Here is a 21,461-nt window from a genome sequence, read left to right on the forward strand (position 1 = left end):
GAGCTCTTAAACCATATTTGAAAGCAGAACTCAGTATATACATTTACTATCTATCTGTATCAAAGTACATGGCATTCAAGGTAATATTCCAGAGATCTTAAACATACTATTCTCTACCTGAAACCTTCTGAAAAAATAAGATGATTAGTATGCCATGGTTGCAGTTATCCTGAACTATCTTCTAACAGCGAGACTGAAGCAGTGCTTGTTATAATTACCTTGTCGAGATGTGCATCTGTTGTCTTCATACTCTCCAATTTTTTCTGCAAGCTGTAAACAAGCAGATGTTGCATTTGCACTGGATGGATGCAGTGTCATTATCTCAAACAAGATCTACACAAACTCTTCAGTACTGCAGACCAAAACTAAAGTGCTGTTATCAAAGTAATTTTCAACTGTTAATTCAGCTTTAATCTCAGAATAGTTATGTTTAATTATGTTTGTTTGATCTTTCAAATGATCTGTGATAGGAAGTCTGCCATAGCTTAACTGCTGGAATTCCACTGTCAATTATCTAACTTGACTATAGTAATGTACAGAACCATTACGGATTTCCTTTCTAGATTAGGAAAAAAATTCTGACGTATGAGTGATAAAGCAAGGAGTGACCTATTGGATGGTCATTTCTGGTTGGATTCAAGCTGTCCTTGGGCCAAGAGAGTCTGTTATGGTTAGAAACGCTTTGTTCTAACTCAGCTGTCAGTGTCTTACAAGAAAGACTTAGGAGACCCATTTTCACAACAAGGCTAGTAGTACGACCTACTAACTTTTAACCATCATAGAGTAAGTCGCCATGGACTTCTATCTACATTTTACACTCTTACATCTTTATAAAACAAAAAAGTAACTTCTGACATCTGTGGGATGATTTGTTGGGCATCACTTTTTGAAACTATGTTAGGAAGTAAAAAAGGAACAAAGCCATTGCTTCTAAGAGTAAAATGTGCAGTACAAAATGAAGTGAAATACTATACACCACTTTCTACTTAACTCATTCCCAAAGCTAATTCCCACTGCACACTGTGCAGTGTTTGCTAATTTAAAGCTGAGCCTCTTAGTCATAAAAGAACCAGAGGACATAACGGATCCAGGAACACGCTGAACAACATTTCCAAGGCTTAGGTTGTTGTGGAACTCAGAGTTTCCTGTGAAAACTAAGGTCTCCAGTTCATCACAATGTAAAGCAAGAAAAAAATTAAATCCTCTGAGTTTTAAGAGAACCAGAAAAAAGCACTGAGATCTTATTGATTAGTAGTAGTACTAATGGACAACTGAAAGCCTCAACAAGGGAAACAGGGGGAAAACGCCAAACAATCATGGGTGCTTTGGCTCTCATTTCATTTTACAAACCCTACAATCTTTTGCTGCATGTATCTCAAGTGGAAAAACATCCTCTTTCTAGTACTTCTTACTCTTACTGAGAATTGTAAACAAGTGTCTGAACTAGAACATGGAACAGAAATTCAGATGCAGACTCTGCCTAAATGTAAATGTACCTACTTCATGCGTCTATCTATGCAATGAGCATTCCTTTTAATAAAAGTGAAATTACTGCTATACCTGATTCCAGATAGACTGTCAAAAGCATGCAGGTCCAGCACATTGGAAAGATCAACTCTGCACAGATAGGGAGAGAAAGAAAGGTTTGTATTTTCACTGCATGTAAGAATTATGTGTACTGAAGCTGCGATTACTCATTTTTAAACATATAAATAATTGTTCATGTCTGTTGTTTTTTTTTTCCTGATCTCTTATTCCAATGCAAAGCACCAGAAGCCAGCCCTATTTTCAGATGTCAGCAGTCAGTGCTATCTACCATGGAGTAAAGCAGCTTTCAGCTGTACAGTAATATGGGAGCATAAAAAGAGAATTTTAGTGAATACAGTTAAAAAACAAATTAATACTAAAAACAAACAAACAAACAAACAAACAAAAAAAACCACACAAGAATCTGTTTTCTGAAAGATGTGATTTGTTTTGGATGCCTAAGTGTTATCTAATTCTCTGATGGGAACAATCGTTCTGTACCTCTTTGAACACAAGCACACATTAAAACACAGTACAGGTAGGTATGCATGTGCACAGCCAACAGATCATAATGAAAGCTTTGTAAAAATAATGTCAGTGGGACAGGATTTGGTACTTGTTGGAATACAGGTTAATCTAATACCTCGACCTTTGTGTCTCCAAAATTTCGACAAGTCCATTTATTGACCTAAAACAAATAGAAAAAAGCAAAATGAGGTGCAAACGCAACTGTAATATATCCATTGAACAATTTAACAATGTAGAGCAATACAAGAAACATAACGACATCTCTCACACTGTTACTCAATGTTTTACAGTCCAAGAGGCATCAAGAAAAAGTTTGCTTTTGTGACATTCTATAGACGAACCAAGGTCAAAATTCACAACTTCTAACAATAAAATACTACTACTGAACATAGCATTTTTCTTCTCCCAGTACAAACTGCAAGGTTAAGAATTCTCAAGAGTCTGAACCACAAATAACGTTGCAAAGTATTTCTCAATATTCCATTTTGTCTGTCAGGGTACTGAGAAAGATGGAACACACCTTTGAACACTGCTTTGATTCAGCCCGTTTGTTCTTTTACATCCATGACAATTATTCAGATATCTTCCATACCCCTTTAGATTTGCTAATAAACATGTATGTACTACCAGACACTGCCCCCTGTAGTTAACTCAGACAAATGGCAACAGCTGCCCAATAGTATAAGAATGTGAGCACTTAAGACAAAGGTCTATTATAAGGCATTTTTTAGGCCTAATTTAGCCAAGGAAACGGTGTGGAGTTGCACCAGAAGAGGGTCAGGCTGGGTATTAGGAAAAGGTTCTTCACCAGAGGGCGGTAGACATGGAACAGCCCCAAGCAGCCAGAGTTCAAGGAACATTTGGAGAAAGCTCTCAGACATAGAATTGGAAATTTGGGTGGTCCTGAGTAGAGCCAGAGGTTGGAGTCAATGGTCCTTGAAGGTTCCTTCCAACTTAAGAGCATTCTTGGATTCTATTCTATAATTCTACACTTCTGAGCAAGTAACATCAAATCTTACTTAGGCAAGCTGATAAGACTGTGGAAGCACAGAAATGCACTGGAAACATCTCCAGAAAGGGGCAGACTCTTTTTCACTGCTTTCTCACTGCTCTTTTTCACTACACGATCTGTTGGAACAATCATGAGATCTAATTTCTAATAACATTTGAGCATGTACAATGTCACGGTTATACCAGAAATTTCATACCTGACAGTTGTTCTGACTTTATTCAATTCTTCCCTTGAAACCAAATCCGTTTTACTGACGATTACAAGATCAGCTAATGCAACCTGCCTGTGCATTTGGAAAAAGAAAAAAGGAACACCTTGAACAAGCAGTTTTTTGTAAGGCAGAAGCAGTATGTCTCTCATAGCACTGTAAAATTACTATATTGTTAGTACAGGAAGGCAAACATTAACCAAACCATCAGCCAACTAAAACATCATGGAATGACTACAGTATTAGCTTCTTGAGGTTACTTGTGGCTTGTGCATTTCAGGAGACAAAAGTAGCAGCAGCCAGTGACATGAAAGACAAGCCATGGCCACTGAAATGTTTACAAGCACAGCATGCTGAGGCTTTTTCACTGCTAGCAAAAATGTATAGCTAATGGTGAGGAGACTATACTGGAAACTGTTTTTGTAGCTGAAAGTTGAGCTTCTTTCAACCTGTTATTTGTACTCTATCTGTTGTAGTTTCCATGGAAACAAAGAGGAGGCATTATTTTCAGATCAACCTACTTATTAGAAAATTCCTATCTAAGCAGAATGATCAAATGAAGTACAGAGTAAGTTTTGTTTTCTACCTTTGTTTAAAAGCAAGGGAGGGGAAAACCTTAGAAAAGAAAAAGAATCAATTTTGAATGATCTTCCGCACAGTGCAGTCACTGACTATGATTAAAAAAGTGGTTTTGATATCCATACCGAGATGCTTCGTTGACAAGGCCTTCTGGCTTCTCCTCTCTCAAGTGCTAGACAATAATTAAAACAACTGGATTAAGCATGTTTAAAAAACGCTCAAATTAATTTGCATTTAAACTATGCCAAAATCATTTTACACAATGTATGATTTTCATTCATACCGCTTAAGTGACTACATTGTAAGGAACTGTTTTTATGGCCAACTATCAATGAAAAAGCTAGAAATGAAAAACTATTTCTGCACTTACCAATCCTCACTGTTCTGTAGGTCTGTTCTTTCAGTACACTTTACTTAGATGCCTCTGTTACCTGACATTTTATTCTACTTCCAGGCAACTACATCATCTGTTAATCCGATACAGTATGTAGTAGTCTGCCTCACTCTCTCACCCTGGGAATGAACCTATTGGTTCTTTTTTCATCTTCTTTCCATTCTATCGCAGTCTCTTCCAGATCATACAGCTCATGGACACCTTGGACTATCTCTCGATGAGATTTGCCTTGAATAGATTCGAGTCCCTTACCAGAAAAATAACTGTTAGAGTATATAAACAAACCTTTAAAAACAAAATACTTATGGAGAAAAAAAACCCAACAACTTTACAAGTACACAGAGCAGGGAAAAACCTCTGACAAATATGCAGAGGTTGATCAAAATAACAATGCAACAGAGTCATCTCTTGTAACAACCATTCTTACAATTAAGAATTATACTTTGCTATACTCTGCCTTCAGCTTCTCATTTGGACGGTCACCTGGAATATTTGTGCAAATTTCAATGTCATCTCCTACCATGCCACTTTGATTGTATGTATGATATATGTCTCTATGAAAGCCTCATCACCTGTCCAAGGTGATGTAAAATAGGCAAAAATGCTGAGTCTGTTCCCACTGAGTTCTCATGCTTAACACTTACACTGTCTTGAAACAGAATCTCTCAATAGCAGAGAAAGAACAAATATCTGGGTGGTGAAATGACTAGCAATGGAATTAACAACGGAATACTTTCAAAACTAAGTCCATTAACTCACATGCCAAACGTTGCACTAAAAGAGTTTTCATCACTTGAAAACTATCTAAAATAGAATGTAAATATTACTTGGATCCAAAAGCTCAGTACAACAGAAGCATACTTCTAATCAGCAGTACAGCTAATGAGTACAACAGACAGCTTGAAGTACATCAGCACTGCCGGCTTTATGCTGCTGTTGTTCTACTTGTCAAGAAATAAACCTTTCTTCCAGTGAAGTAGAAATAATTACCTTGCTGCCTGTGACACACATATGTTCTCAGGAAACAAATCACAGCACATTTGATTGTTTTCCTTAGACCTTGTCTAATCATACAATCGACTTTTTTATCATTTACTTAGCTTTGTGGTTTAAGGAAAATGAAAGTATATCCTCAAGCATCACCAACGTTCACCTCAGAACTATGCAATGAATCGTACACGGGGATGAATACACTTATGTGTAAATCACATCTTTAAAACTGCAGCCTGATGTAATCAAAAAATTTTAGGTGGACCATAACTAGCATTGTGCTGCATTGTTACACTCAATTAAACTTCTGTTTATTATGCCAATAACTGTAATCGTGGACAGAAACCTGTAACTACATCCCTAGCTAAGGAGCCATCTAGGTGAAATATCCGGATGAGACCTTTCAGAGCAAAGGAGGGGAAAACAACATCACCTCCTTTCACTTATGTCCTGATCATTCATCCTGTCCCACTCATGTTTGGGACTGCAAGTCTCCCCTTTCACTACACAGCTAGTAGTACTGTGGTTTGCTTCTCTGTCAGCTACCTTGAGTGGTCTCATTGGCCAGCAGGTATTTAAGTGTCTCTACATGGATCAATGACAAACTGATGTTCTCTCTTTTGTCTGCTCTTTGACCTGTATGTGGCTGACAATACACTGCAGTTTCTTTCCATTTAAAAAGAGGGAAAGCACAAAACAAAGAGGTTGGAAGTTTCAGGCAAACCTTCAGTCTTATGACATCCATGGTACATCCAGTCCTATCTTTCACATTCTTTTCCCACAGAAGATTCTACAAAGAGGAAAAATGTTTTCACAAACACAACAGCGTAAGATGATTTTCTACAAAAGGACACAGTGATTTCGCACTTGACTGCGATGTATTCATATTTACCTGTATAAAGAGATTAAGGTTTTCTTCCTTAATATTTCCTAGGACTTCAAGTGTTACTGTCACTATGTCCTGTAAATGGAAAGACACACAAGACAGACAAGAGAGATGCTTAAAAGCAGCATTTAGCACACAACTGCTTATACTCTAAAGGAGTGACAGGCCAGACCCTTTCCCCTTCAATTATTTATTAAAAATCAAAACCACAAAACAGACAAAATACTGTATTTTCTCTCTAAATAAAACACAATCAGGAAGATAAAAATGCAATTTAAACTGTAATATGCAAGGATTGTTTTATTGCAGAGCAAGAGAGAAGATTCTACCCTGACATAAATAAAAGCTGGGTTACATATCTGGAAAAACAAAGCATTTCACATTCCTAACCTTCTAGCACACGTGCGGTTATAGGATTTATATCAAATTTATAGGAAAACCTAATTCACTGTTACAGGTTGATCTGTTGATTTTCTGTGTAAAAACGAAGGGAAGCACTCACAGAATGTGTCTCTCTAACAACTTAATTAATGCAAAGTTGTGAACAGCAACTCCCCAATATCTACAAACACTGACATCATTTTGACCTACGGGATAAATATCAGGTGTAAGTATAGGGCTCAATTCTCAAATCTCAATTGCTCAATAAGGACAAATATTGAAAAGAATAGTATTACTTGTCTGTTGTAGTAATGCTCTCCATGTACAAGAACACTGTTTCCAAAAACAGAACTCTTAAACCATATTTGAAAGCAGAACTCAGTATATACATTTACTATCTATCTGTATCAAAGTACATGGCATTTAGTGTAATATTCCAGAGATCTTAAACATACTATTCTCTACCTGAAACCTTCTGAAAAAATGATTAGTATGCCATGGTTGCAGTTATCCTGAACTATCTTCTAACAGCGAGACTGAAGCAGTGCTTGTTGTAATTACCTTGTCGAGATGTGCATCTGTTGTCTTCATACTCTCGAATTTTTTCTGCAAGCTGTAAACAAGCAGATGTTGCATTTGCACTGGATGGATGCAGTGTCATTATCTCAAACAAGATCTACACAAACTCTTCAGTACTGCAGACCAAAACTAAAGTGCTGTTATCAAAGTAATTTTCAACTGTTAATTCAGCTTTAATCTCAGAATAGTTATGTTTAATTATGTTTGTTTGATCTTTCAAATGATCTGTGATAGGAAGTCTGCCATAGCTTAACTGCTGGAATTCCACTGTCAATTATCTAACTTGACTATAGTAATGTACAGAACCATTACGGATTTCCTTTCTAGATTAGGAAAAAAATTCTGACCTAAGAGTGATAAAGCAAGGAGTGACCTATTGGATGGTCATTTCTGGTTGGATTCAAGCTGTCCTTGGGCCAAGAGAGTCTGTTATGGTTAGAAACGCTTTGTTCTAACTCAGCTGTCAGTGTCTTACAAGAAAGACTTAGGAGACCCATCTTCACAACAAGGCTAGTACTTGTTGTAGACCTACTAACTTTTAACCATCATAGAGTAAGTCACCATGGACTTCTATCTACATTTTACACTCTTACATCTTTATAAAACAAAAAAGTAACTTCTGACATCTGTGGGATGATTTGTTGGGCATCACTTTTTGAAACTATGTTAGGAAGTAAAAAAGGAACAAAGCCATTGCTTCTAAGAGTAAAATGTGCAGTACAAAATGAAGTGAAATACTATACACCACTTTCTACTTAACTCATTCCCAAAGCTAATTCCCACTGCACACTGTGCAGTGTTTGCTAATTTAAAGCTGAGCCTCTTAGTCATAAAAGAACCAGAGGACATAACGGATCCAGGAACACGCTGAACAACATTTCCAAGGCTTAGGTTGTTGTGGAACTCAGAGTTTCCTGTGAAAACTAAGGTCTCCAGTTCATCACAATGTAAAGCAAGAAAAAAATTAAATCCTCTGAGTTTTAAGAGAACCAGAAAAAAGCACTGAGATCTTATTGATTAGTAGTAGTACTAATGGACAACTGAAAGCCTCAACAAGGGAAACGGGGGGAAAACGCCAAACAATCATGGGTGCTTTGGCTCTCATTTCATTTTACAAACCCTACAATCTTTTGCTGCATGTATCTCAAGTGGAAAAACATCCTCTTTCTAGTACTTCTTACTCTTACTGAGAATTGTAAACAAGTGTCTGAACTAGAACATGGAACAGAAATTCAGATGCAGACTCTGCCTAAATGTAAATGTACCTACTTCATGCGTCTATCTATGCAATGAGCATTCCTTTTAATAAAAGTGAAATTACTGCCATACCTGATTCCAGATAGACTGTCAAAAGCATGCAGGTCCAGCACATTGGAAAGATCAACTCTGCACAGATAGGGAGAGAAAGAAAGGTTTGTATTTTCACTGCATGTAAGAATTATGTGTACTGAAGCTTTGATTACTCATTTTTAAACATATAAATAATTGTTCATGTCTGTTGTTTTTTTTTTCCTGATCTCTTATTCCAATGCAAAGCACCAGAAGCCAGCCCTATTTTCAGATGTCAGCAGTCAGTGCTATCTACCATGGAGTAAAGCAGCTTTCAGCTGTACAGTAATATGGGAGCATAAAAAGAGAATTTTAGTGAATACAGTTAAAAAACAAATTAATACTAAAAACAAACAAACAAACAAACAAACAAAAACCACACAAGAATCTGTTTTCTGAAAGATGTGATTTGTTTTGGATGCCTAAGTGTTATCTAATTCTCTGATGGGAACAATCGTTCTGTACCTCTTTGAACACAAGCACACATTAAAACACAGTACAGGTAGGTATGCATGTGCACAGCCAACAGATCATAATGAAAGCTTTGTAAAAATAATGTCAGTGGGACAGGATTTGGTACTTGTTGGAATACAGGTTAATCTAATACCTCGACCTTTGTGTCTCCAAAATTTCGACAAGTCCATTTATTGACCTAAAACAAATAGAAAAAAGCAAAATGAGGTGCAAACGCAACTGTAATATATCCATTGAACAATTTAACAATGTAGAGCAATACAAGAAACATAACGACATCTCTCACACTGTTACTCAATGTTTTACAGTCCAAGAGGCATCAAGAAAAAGTTTGCTTTTGTGACATTCTATAGACGAACCAAGGTCAAAATTCACAACTTCTAACAATAAAATACTACTACTGAACATAGCATTTTTCTTCTCCCAGTACAAACTGCAAGGTTAAGAATTCTCAAGAGTCTGAACCACAAATAACGTTGCAAAGTATTTCTCAATATTCCATTTTGTCTGCCAGGGTACTGAGAAAGATGGAACACACCTTTGAACACTGCTTTGATTCAGCCCGTTTGTTCTTTTACATCCATGACAATTATTCAGATATCTTCCATACCCCTTTATATTTGCTAATAAACATGTATGTACTACCAGACACTGCCCCCTGTAGTTAACTCAGACAAATGGCAACAGCTGCCCAATAGTATAAGAATGTGAGCACTTAAGACAAAGGTCTATTATAAGGCATTTTTTAGGCCTAATTTAGCCAAGGAAACGGTGTGGAGTTGCACCAGAAGAGGGTCAGGCTGGGTATTAGGAAAAGGTTCTTCACCAGAGGGCGGTAGACATGGAACAGCCCCAAGCAGCCAGAGTTCAAGGAACATTTGGAGAAAGCTCTCAGACATAGAATTGGAAATTTGGGTGGTCCTGAGTAGAGCCAGAGGTTGGAGTCAATGGTCCTTGAAGGTTCCTTCCAACTTAAGAGCATTCTTGGATTCTATTCTATAATTCTACACTTCTGAGCAGGTAACATCAAATCTTACTTAGGCAAGCTGATAAGACTGTGGAAGCACAGAAATGCACTGGAAACATCTCCAGAAAGGGGCAGACTCTTTTTCACTGCTTTCTCACTGCTCTTTTTCACTACACGATCTGTTGGAACAATCATGAGATCTAATTTCTAATAACATTTGAGCATGTACAATGTCACGGTTATACCAGAAATTTCATACCTGACAGTTGTTCTGACTTTATTCAATTCTTCCCTTGAAACCAAATCCGTTTTACTGACGATTACAAGATCAGCTAATGCAACCTGCCTGTGCATTTGGAAAAAGAAAAAAGGAACACCTTGAACAAGCAGTTTTTTGTAAGGCAGAAGCAGTATGTCTCTCATAGCACTGTAAAATTACTATATTGTTAGTACAGGAAGGCAAACATTAACCAAACCATCAGCCAACTAAAACATCATGGAATGACTACAGTATTAGCTTCTTGAGGTTACTTGTGGCTTGTGCATTTCAGGAGACAAAAGTAGCAGCAGCCAGTGACATGAAAGACAAGCCATGGCCACTGAAATGTTTACAAGCACAGCATGCTGAGGCTTTTTCACTGCTAGCAAAAATGTATAGCTAATGGTGAGGAGACTATACTGGAAACTGTTTTTGTAGCTGAAAGTTGAGCTTCTTTCAACCTGTTATTTGTACTCTATCTGTTGTAGTTTCCATGGAAAAAAAGAGGAGGCATTATTTTCAGATCAACCTACTTATTAGAAAATTCCTATCTAAGCAGAATGATCAAATGAAGTACAGAGTAAGTTTTGTTTTCTACCTTTGTTTAAAAGCAAGGGAGGGGAAAACCTTAGAAAAGAAAAAGAATCAATTTTGAATGATCTTCCGCACAGTGCAGTCACTGACTATGATTAAAAAAGTGGTTTTGATATCCATACCGAGATGCTTCGTTGACAAGGCCTTCTGGCTTCTCCTCTGTCAAGTGCTAGACAATAATTAAAACAACTGGATTGAGCATGTTTAATAAACGCTCAAATTAATTTGCATTTAAACTATGCCAAAATCATTTTACACAATGTATGATTTTCATTCATACCGCTTAAGTTACTACGTTGTAAGGAACTGTTTTTATGGCCAACTATCAATGAAAAAGCTAGAAATGAAAAACTATTTCTGCACTTACCAATCCTCACTGTTCTGTAGGTCTGTTCTTTCAGTACACTTTACTTAGATGCCTCTGTTACCTGACATTTTATTCTACTTCCAGGCAACTACATCATCTGTTAATCCGATACAGTATGTAGTAGTCTGCCTCACTCTCTCACCCTGGGAATGAACCTATTGGTTCTTTTTTCATCTTCTTTCCATTCTATCGCAGTCTCTTCCAGATCATACAGCTCATGGACACCTTGGACTATCTCTCGATGAGATTTGCCTTGAATAGATTCGAGTCCCTTACCAGAAAAATAACTGTTAGAGTATATAAACAAACCTTTAAAAACAAAATACTTATGGAGAAAAAAAACCCAACAACTTTACAGGTACACAGAGCAGGGAAAAACCTCTGACAAATATGCAGAGGTTGATCAAAATAACAATGCAACAGAGTCATCTCTTGTAACAACCATTCTTACAATTAAGAATTATACTTCGCTATACTCTGCCTTCAGCTTCTCATTTGGACGGTCACCTGGAATATCTGTGCAAATTTCAATGTCATCTCCTACCATGCCACTTTGATTGTATGTATGATATATGTCTCTATGAAAGCCTCATCACCTGTCCAAGGTGATGTAAAATAGGCAAAAATGCTGAGTCTGTTCCCACTGAGTTCTCATGCTTAACACTTACACTGTCTTGAAACAGAATCTCTCAATAGCAGAGAAAGAACAAATATCTGGGTGGTGAAATGACTAGCACTGGAATTAACAATGGAATACCTTCAAAACTAAGTCCATTAACTCACATGCCAAACGTTGCACTAAAAGAGTTTTCATCACTTGAAAACTGTCTAAAATAGAATGTAAATATTACTTGGATCCCAAAGCTCAGTACAACAGAAGCATACTTCTAATCAGCAGTACAGCTAATGAGTACAACAGACAGCTTGAAGTACATCAGCACTGCCGGCTTTATGCTGCTGTTGTTCTACTTGTCAAGAAATAAACCTTTCTTCCAGTGAAGTAGAAATAATTACCTTGCTGCCTGTGACACACATATGTTCTCAGGAAACAAATCACAGCACATTTGATTGTTTTCCTTAGACCTTGTCTAATCAGACAATCGACTTTTTTATCATTTACTTAGCTTTGTGGTTTAAGGAAAATGAAAGTATATCCTCAAGCATCACCAACGTTCACCTCAGAACTATGCAATGAATCGTACACGGGGATGAATACACTTATGTGTAAATCACATCTTTAAAACTGCAGTCTGATGTAATCAAAAAATTTTAGGGGGACCATCACTAGCATTGTGCTGCATTGTTACACTCAATTAAACTTCTGTTTATTATGCCAATAACTGTAATCGTGGACAGAAACCTGTAACTACATCCCTAGCTAAGGAGCCATCTAGGTGAAATATCCGGATGAGACCCTTCAGAGCAAAGGAGGGGAAAACAACATCACCTCCTTTCACTTATGTCCTGATCATTCATCCTGTCCCACTCATGTTTGGGACTGCAAGTCTCCCCTTTCACTACACAGCAAGTAGTACTGTGGTTTGCTTCTCTGTCAGCTACCTTGAGTGGTCTCATTGGCCAGCAGGTATTTAAGTGTCTCTACATGGATCAATGACAAACTGATGTTCTCTCTTTTGTCTGCTCTTTGACCTGTATGTGGCTGACAATACACTGCAGTTTCTTTCCATTTAAAAAGAGGGAAAGCACAAAACAAAGAGGTTGGAAGTTTCAGGCAAACCTTCAGTCTTATGACATCCATGGTACATCCAGTCCTATCTTTCACATTCTTTTCCCACAGAAGATTCTACAAAGAGGAAAAATGTTTTCACAAACAGAACAGCGTAAGATGATTTTCTACAAAAGGACACAGTGATTTCGCACTTGACTGCGATGTATTCATATTTACCTGTATAAAGAGATTAACGTTTTCTTCCTTAATATTTCCTAGGACTTCAAGTGTTACTGTCACTATGTCCTGTAAATGGAAAGACACACAAGACAGACAAGATAGATGCTTAAAAGCAGCATTTAGCACACAACTGCTTATACTCTAAAGGAGTGACAGGCCAGACCCTTTCCCCTTCAATTATTTATTAAAAATCAAAACCACAAAACAGACAAAATACTGTATTTTCTCTCTAAATAAAACACAATCAGGAAGATAAAAATGCAATTTAAACTGTAATATGCAAGGATTGTTTTATTGCACAGAGCAAGAGAGAAGATTCTACCCTGACATAAATAAAAGCTGGGTTACATATCTGGAAAAACAAAGCATTTCACATTCCTAACCTTCTAGCACATGTGCCATTATAGGATTTATATCAAATTTATAGGAAAACCTAATTCACTGTTACAGGTTGATCTGCTGATTTTCTGTGTAAAAACGAAGGGAAGCACTCACAGAATGTGTCTCTCTAACACCTTAATTAATGCAAAGTTGTGAACAGCAACTCCCCAATATCTACAAACACTGACATCATTTCGACCTACGAGATAAATATCAGGTGTAAGTATAGGGCTCAATTCTCAAATCTCAATTGCTCAAGAAGGGCAAATATTGAAAAGAATAGTATTACTTGTCTGTTGTAGTAATGCTCTCCATGTACAAGAAAACTGTTTCCAAAAACAGAACTCTTTAACCATATTTGAAAGCAGAACTCAGTATATACATTTACTATCTATCTGTATCAAAGTACATGGCATTTAGTGTAATATTCCAGAGATCTTAAACATACTATTCTCTACCTGAAACCTTCTGAAAAAATAAGACGATTAGTATGCCATGGTTGCAGTTATCCTGAACTATCTTCTAACAGCGAGACTGAAGCAGTGCTTGTTGTAATTACCTTGTCGAGATGTGCATCTGTTGTCTTCATACTCTCGTATTTTTTCTGCAAGCTGTAAACAAGCAGATGTTGCATTTGCACTGGATGGATGCAGTGTCATTATCTCAAACAAGATCTACACAAACTCTTCAGTACTGCAGACCAAAACTAAAGTGCTGTTATCAAAGTAATTTTCAACTGTTAATTCAGCTTTAATCTCAGAATAGTTATGTTTAATTATGTTTGTTTGATCTTTCAAATGATCTGTGATAGGAAGTCTGCCATAGCTTAACTGCTGGAATTCCACTGTCAATTCTCTAACTTGACTATAGTAATGTACAGAACCATTACGGATTTCCTTTCTAGATTAGGAAAAAAATTCTGACCTAAGAGTGATAAAGCAAGGAGTGACCTATTGGATGGTCATTTCTGGTTGGATTCAAGCTGTCCTTGGGCCAAGAGAGTCTGTTATGGTTAGAAACGCTTTGTTCTAACTCAGCTGTCAGTGTCTTACAAGAAAGACTTAGGAGACCCATCTTCACAACAAGGCTAGTACTTGTTGTAGACCTACTAACTTTTAACCATCATAGAGTAAGTCGCCATGGACTTCTATCTACATTTTACACTCTTACATCTTTATAAAACAAAAAAGTAACTTCTGACATCTGTGGGATGATTTGTTGGGCATCACTTTTTGAAACTATGTTAGGAAGTAAAAAAGGAACAAAGCCATTGCTTCTAAGAGTAAAATGTGCAGTATAAAATGAAGTGAAATACTATACACCACTTTCTACTTAACTCATTCCCAAAGCTAATTCCCACTGCACACTGTGCAGTGTTTGCTAATTTAAAGCTGAGCCTCTTAGTCATAAAAGAACCAGAGGACATAACGGATCCAGGAACACGCTGAACAACATTTCCAAGGCTTAGGTTGTTGTGGAACTCAGAGTTTCCTGTGAAAACTAAGGTCTCCAGTTCATCACAATGTAAAGCAAGAAAAAAATTAAATCCTCTGAGTTTTAAGAGAACCAGAAAAAAGCACTGAGATCTTATTGATTAGTAGTAGTACTAATGGACAACTGAAAGCCTCAACAAGGGAAACGGGGGGAAAACGCCAAACAATCATGGGTGCTTTGGCTCTCATTTCATTTTACAAACCCTACAATCTTTTGCTGCATGTATCTCAAGTGGAAAAACATCCTCTTTCTAGTACTTCTTACTCTTACTGAGAATTGTAAACAAGTGTCTGAACTAGAACATGGAACAGAAATTCAGATGCAGACTCTGCCTAAATGTAAATGTACCTACTTCATGCGTGTATCTATGCAATGAGCATTCCTTTTAATAAAAGTGATATTATTGCCATACCTGATTCCAGATAGACTGTCTAAAGCATGCAGGTCCAGCACATTGGAAAGATCAACTCTGCACAGATAGGGAGAGAAAGAAAGCTTTGTATTTTCACTGCATGTAAGAATTATGTGTACTGAAGCTGCGATTACTCATTTTTAAACATATAAATAATGGTTCATGTCTGTTGTTTTTTTTTCCTGATCTCTTATTCCAATGCAAAGCACCAGAAGCTAGCCCTATTTTCAGATGTCAGCAGTCAGTGCTATCTACCGTGGAGTAAAGCAGCTTTCAGCTGTACAGTAATATGGGAGCATAAAAAGAGAATTTTAGTGAATACAGTTAAAAAACAAATTAATACTAAAAACAAACAAACAAACAAACAAACAAAAAAAACCACACAAGAATCTGATTTCTGAAAGATGTGATTTGTTTTGGATGCCTAAGTGTTATCTAATTCTCTGATGGGAACAATCGTTCTGTACCTCTTTGAACACAAGCACACATTAAAACACAGTACAGGTAGGTATGCATGTGCACAGCCAACAGATCATAATGAAAGCTTTGTAAAAATAATGTCAGTGGGACAGGATTTGGTACTTGTTGGAATACAGGTTAATCTAATACCTCGACCTTTGTGTCTCCAAAATTTCGACAAGTCCATTTATTGACCTAAAACAAATAGAAAAAAGCAAAATGAGGTGCAAACGCAACTGTAATCTATCGATTGAACAATGTAACAATGTAGAGCAATACAAGAAACATAATGACATCTCTCACACTGTTACTAAATGTTTTACAGTCCAAGAGGCATCAAGAAAAAGTTTGCTTTTGTGACATTTTATAGCCGAACCAAGGTCAAAATTCACAACTTCTGACAATAAAATACTACTACTGAACATAGCATTTTTCTTCTCCCAGTACAAACTGCAAGGTTAAGAATTCTCAAGAGTCTGAACCACAAATAACGTTGCAAAGTATTTCTCAATATTCCATTTTGTCTGTCAGGGTACTGAGAAAGATGGAACACACCTTTGAACACTGCTTTGATTCAGCCCGTTTGTTCTTTTACATCCATGACAATTATTCAGATATCTTCCATACCCCTTTATATTTGCTAATAAACATGTATGTACTACCAGACACTGCCCCCTGTAGTTAACTCAGACAAATGGCAACAGCTGCCCAATAGTATAAGAATGTGAGCACTTAAGACAAAGGTCTATTATAAGGCATTTTTTAGGCCTAATTTAGCCAAGGAAACGGTGTGGAGTTGCACCAGAAGAGGGTCAGGTTGGGTATTAGGAAAAGGTTCTTCACCAGAGGGCCGTAGACATGGAACAGCCCCAAGCAGCCAGAGTTCAAGGAACATTTGGAGAAAGCTCTCAGACATAGAATTGGAATTTTGGGTGGTCCTGAGTGGAGCCAGAGGTTGGAGTCAATGGTCCTTGAAGGTTCCTTCCAACTTAAGAGCATTCTTGGATTCTATTCTATAATTCTACACTTCTGAGCAGCTAACATCAAATCTTACTTAGGCAAGCTGATAAGACTGTGGAAGCACAGAAATGCACTGGAAACATCTCCAGAAAGGGGCAGACTCTTTTTCACTGCTTTCTCACTGCTCTTTTTCACTACACGATCTGTTGGAACAATCATGAGATCTAATTTCTAATAACATTTGAGCATGTACAATGTCACGGTTATACCAGAAATTTCATACCTGACAGTTGTTCTGACTTTATTCAATTCTTCCCTTGAAACCAAATCCGTTTTACTGACGATTACAAGATCAGCTAATGCAACCTGCCTGTGCATTTGGAAAAAGAAAAAAGGAACACCTTGAACAAGCAGTTTTTTGTAAGGCAGAAGCAGTATGTCTCTCATAGCACTGTAAAATTACTATATTGTTAGTACAGGAAGGCAAACATTAACCAAACCATCAGCCAACTAAAACATCATGGAATGACTACACTATTAGCTTCTTGAGGTTACTTGTGGCTTGTGCATTTCAGGAGACAAAAGCAGCAGCAGCCAGTGACATGAAAGACAAGCCATGGCCACTGAAATGTTTACAAGCACAGCATGCTGAGGCTTTTTCACTGCTAGCAAAAATGTATAGCTAATGGTGAGGAGACTATACTGGAAACTGTTTTTGTAGCTGAAAGTTGAGCTTCTTTCAACCTGTTATTTGTACTCTATCTGTTGTAGTTTCCATGGAAAAAAAGAGGAGGCATTATTTTCAGATCAACCTACTTATTAGAAAATTCCTATCTAAGCAGAATGATCAAATGAAGTACAGAGTAAGTTTTGTTTTCTACCTTTGTTTAAAAGCAAGGGAGGGGAAAACCTTAGAAAAGAAAAAGAATCAATTTTGAATGATCTTCCGCACAGTGCAGTCACTGACTATGATTAAAAAAGTGGTTTTGATATCCATACCGAGATGCTTCGTTGACAAGGCCTTCTGGCTTCTCCTCTCTCAAGTGCTAGACAATAATTAAAACAACTGGATTAAGCATGTTTAAAAAACGCTCAAATTAATTTGCATTTAAACTATGCCAAAATCATTTTACACAATGTATGATTTTCATTCATACCGCTTAAGTGACTACATTGTAAGGAACTGTTTTTATGGCCAACTATCAATGAAAAAGCTAGAAATGAAAAACTATTTCTGCACTTACCAATCCTCACTGTTCTGTAGGTCTGTTCTTTCAGTACACTTTACTTAGATGCCTCTGTTACCTGACATTTTATTCTACTTCCAGGCAACTAAATCATCTGTTAATCCGATACAGTATGTAGTAGTCCAACCCTCTAACCTCTCCTCCCCGTGCTGCCATTACAGTCATTCAATTACCTGACTTACAACCTTAAGTCACTTGTTACCACACTGGGGTCAGAGATATGTTCTTACTCCTCCTGCTGCTAGTAATACGGATCAATGACAGTCTCTAAGACAAAATTCTCCCTCTACTTTAATAGCAATGCAAAAATCTATTTGAAATACAACCAAGATTCTTGAGTGAAATGATAGAACCTAGAACGAAACTATTGTCGTGAACCTGCTTTACCAGGATTGGACTTGATGATCCCCAGTTGTCCATTCCAACTCCCACAGTTCTGAGATTCCATGAATCACACGTCAAGTAACCTGACAACTCTTTGCAGAGATGCTGCTGTGTTGGTAAGAAGCTGAAAATTGCATGCTTATCAGTTCTTTGTTCCTGTTCAAAACACAGTACTAGTGAGCCACAGTAAACGAAATATATCCTTATTTTTTGTAAGAATTAAAGCAATTGTAAAAAAAATTAACCAAAATGAACATCATTGCAACAGCTGTTCTGGGTAGCAGTTTATCTAAAACATGTGGGAAATCCAGTATCTTACCTGCAATCCATGCTTTGCATAAACAACAGATACAATACCTAAAGGGAGAACATTAAAATGGAGTAAAACCATTAGCTGCTTTAAGCACTCCTTTCCACACAACTATCATCACATTTGAAATCGTTTATAGTATTTTCAGAACTCCCAGCATATCCCAACACAGCACTTGTCACCTGATTAGTTTACCTTATTAACTCATACCTGTAGCTAAAAAAAGTCCACCAAACCAGGCTAGAGAAATTCTTATTTTTTGCTTGTTTTAGTGAATTGAAAAAGCTCTTCCAGTACAGAAGCAACAAAACAAGTAACTGGACCTCTGACAAGAAATCTGAGGATATGAAAACCAAGATTATGTCTCTAAATAACAGTCATTAAATTACCTGACTTGCAACCTTAAGTCACTTGTTACCACACTGGTGTCAGAGATATGTTCTTACTCCTCCTGCTGCTAGTCATACGGATCAATGACAGTCTCTAAGACAAAGTTCTCCCACAAATTCCATAGCAATGCAAAAATTTATTTGAAATACAACCAAGATTCTTGAGTGAAATGATAGAACCTAGAACAAAACTATTGTCGTGAACCTGCTTTAGCAGGATTGGACTTGATGATCCCCAGTTGTCCATTCCAACCCCCACAGTTCTGAGACTCCATGAATCTCAAATATCAAGTCACATACGACTCTGAGACAGGCACCTCCTTTCTAAATAAAACTCTTAAAGGTTAAAAGGAACATTGGTGCTGATATATGTGAACCATGAACAGGGCTCAGCTGCTTTATCTCCAGGCATTTTCTGGCCATGTGCATGGAGAGCTTACCCCGTTGGCCGCGGCCATCTGGACGACGATCTCGATGGCCGTCTTGCTCAAGTAGCGGCCGTCGCTGCCCACCACCATGGTGCAGCCCTGGCGGTCGCGGAGATCGACGGAGGAGAGCAGGCTCTGCACGAAGCTGGGCAGGTAGTTGCGCTGGCTCTCCAAGAGCCCCGTGGGGCGCCGCAGCCCCCCGCCGCCCGTCGGCCGCTGGTCCTCGTAGGGCGTCGTCTGCACCGTCAGCACCGGGATGGGGTTCCTCTCCATAGCGATGCCCGGTGCCGCCCGCCCGGCCGCGGCTCCACTGCGGAGCGGCGGCCTCACACAGGCTCCCGGTCGGAGCCAACGGCGGGGCGAAGAGAGGCGGTTCCGTCCGCCTCAGCGGCGCGGGCTCGGGCTCCCTGACGGCCGGCCCCCGCGGGACGGAGGCGGGTCGGCTCGCCCCTCGGAGGCCCGGGGGGCGGTGGGACAGCGGCGCAGCGGGGGTGCCTGGGAGGGCGCGGGGTCGCGCCGCCCCTTCCCCGTTCGGCGGAGCCCCGCCGGCGCCGCGCTGCGCGCAGGGACGCGCGGGACTTCCCAGAGCCGTGCCGTCTGCAGGATGCCCACTGCTCCCAAGGCTGATCCCAGGGAGCCCTCCTGCTGGAGGGGACACCTCCCTCTAGACCAGCTTGCTCAAAGCCTGCTCACGCTTCTTTTCATGCAGTCTAGGCTACTGTTGGCCTTCTGGGCTGCAAGCACGCATTGCCAGCTCATATTGAATCTTACCTCAACCCACAGCCCCACAGCCCTCTCCTCAGGGCTGCTCTCAAGCCATTTCTCTGCCCAACATGTATCTGTGCTCAACGCAGGGGCAGGAAAAAAAGTGATGACTTCAGGGGTGCCACATCTGTTTTTCCCAGTGGTTTCTCTTCATCAAAGGTATGTTATGACACAGCCTTCTTTATCTTCCATCACCCTTTCCCAGGAGTGCTGCAGGCCATGTTTCCTGCACACTGGTACTTGGGCACAATGCAGCCTTCCACGTTTAACATTCATAGCTTTCCTTTTTTTTTTTTTCTTTTTTTTTTTCTTTTTTTTTTTTTTCTGCTGCCTTATTGCACTGTCTTATCAGAGCTTGTGTACTCCAACAGCCATCAACAAAACTATCTTTTAATGTGGCAAAGATGAGTTATCAGGTTGGACAGTTCTTCAAAACACATAAATTGCTCCCGGTACCTACAGAGCTAAACAGAGGAGCCGCACAGCACGCGTGGTCTATAACAGAAGTGAGGATTTCATACACCAGCATCCATCTGCAGCATCCCTGGGAATCATTTTTTTGAATAGTTTCATTTTTGTTGTATAAGTAAAATTGACGTATCCGCCAACTAACCTGACTTGTCCCAGGACCTCAACTGTCTGGGGGAGAGACACAAACATGGACGCCATGATGTCTTCTCTCAATTTATTGTTGCGTCACACTCCTTATATACCATCCTAAATCCCATGCAGACGCGTACACCCACTAGGCAAAACCCGATGCACGCAAAAGAACCTATACACACACCTACCTAAACCCCCCACCCACTAACTCTTAACCTACAGGCCCAACTCAGCTATTCTAGAACAGTCCATCTACTCAGAACAATTGTATGCACTCATAAATCCTTACAACAACAACTTAGTACCCCAACATAAAATCCATGCAATTTCTTGGATTTAAACAGGATTGTTTATTTATTCGTTTGTTGAAGCTCTTTATTTTTGTTGAAGCTCTTTATTTATTTATTTTTCTTGTCTTGGAAATGTGTCCAGCTGTACTGAGAAAATGCTGCTTTCACGTTCTTCAAATACTGAAGTGTTCTTTTCACTTAGCTAATTAAATTCACCCTTCCTTCACTGATGGTGGGGGCAGAAAGCACAAGTTTAGCTCCTGATGTACCTTGGATGTCGTCATCCAATGTCGCAGTGGTGTCAGTAAAATCCTTCAACAAAAAGCTGAAGACAAAATTCTCTTAAAGAAAAAAAC

At 38.7% G+C, this 21,461-nt stretch overlaps 2 protein-coding genes and 1 long non-coding RNA gene across 8 annotated transcripts; all 3 read right to left on the reverse strand.

The window, feature by feature from the left end:
- Nucleotides 1-1,950: 1,950 nt before the first annotated feature.
- Nucleotides 1,951-6,184, reverse strand: LOC146751449 (uncharacterized). Of its 6 annotated transcripts, none has more exons than XR_014941559.1 (5): nucleotides 6,131-6,184; nucleotides 5,963-6,028; nucleotides 3,980-4,495; nucleotides 3,264-3,350; nucleotides 1,993-2,215 (listed from the first exon to the last, which is right to left on the reverse strand). It is a non-coding gene; the product is annotated as an uncharacterized LOC146751449 (long non-coding RNA). The 6 variants fall into 6 exon arrangements; XR_014941561.1 differs by having other exon boundaries at nucleotides 3,980-4,511; nucleotides 6,131-6,145; XR_014941558.1 differs by lacking the exons at nucleotides 5,963-6,028; nucleotides 6,131-6,184 and having other exon boundaries at nucleotides 1,951-2,215; nucleotides 3,980-4,026; nucleotides 4,225-5,357.
- A 2,421-nt stretch (nucleotides 6,185-8,605) lies between these two features.
- On the reverse strand, nucleotides 8,606-21,389 carry LOC146751450 (uncharacterized). Its single transcript, XM_085534657.1, has 7 exons — nucleotides 21,375-21,389; nucleotides 19,460-20,111; nucleotides 18,640-18,677; nucleotides 18,324-18,476; nucleotides 10,830-10,876; nucleotides 10,114-10,200; nucleotides 8,606-9,065 (listed from the first exon to the last, which is right to left on the reverse strand). The coding sequence occupies exons 1-7, from the start codon at nucleotides 21,387-21,389 to the stop codon at nucleotides 9,014-9,016; spliced, it is 1,044 nt and encodes a 347-aa protein (XP_085390783.1). The 3' UTR covers nucleotides 8,606-9,013.
- LOC146751451 (putative COBW domain-containing protein 7) lies at nucleotides 10,784-13,986 on the reverse strand. Its single transcript, XM_085534652.1, has 4 exons — nucleotides 13,924-13,986; nucleotides 12,981-13,049; nucleotides 12,813-12,878; nucleotides 10,784-11,345 (listed from the first exon to the last, which is right to left on the reverse strand). Exons 1-4 carry the CDS (start codon nucleotides 13,951-13,953, stop codon nucleotides 11,205-11,207), a joined length of 306 nt encoding a protein of 101 aa, XP_085390778.1. The 5' UTR covers nucleotides 13,954-13,986; the 3' UTR covers nucleotides 10,784-11,204.
- Nucleotides 21,390-21,461: the final 72 nt, after the last annotated feature.

This window comes from Coturnix japonica, unplaced genomic scaffold (genome assembly GCF_054131305.1).
Source record: "Coturnix japonica strain WE unplaced genomic scaffold, WE-NBRP24 Scf090, whole genome shotgun sequence".
Classification (NCBI taxonomy): Eukaryota; Metazoa; Chordata; class Aves; order Galliformes; family Phasianidae; genus Coturnix; species Coturnix japonica.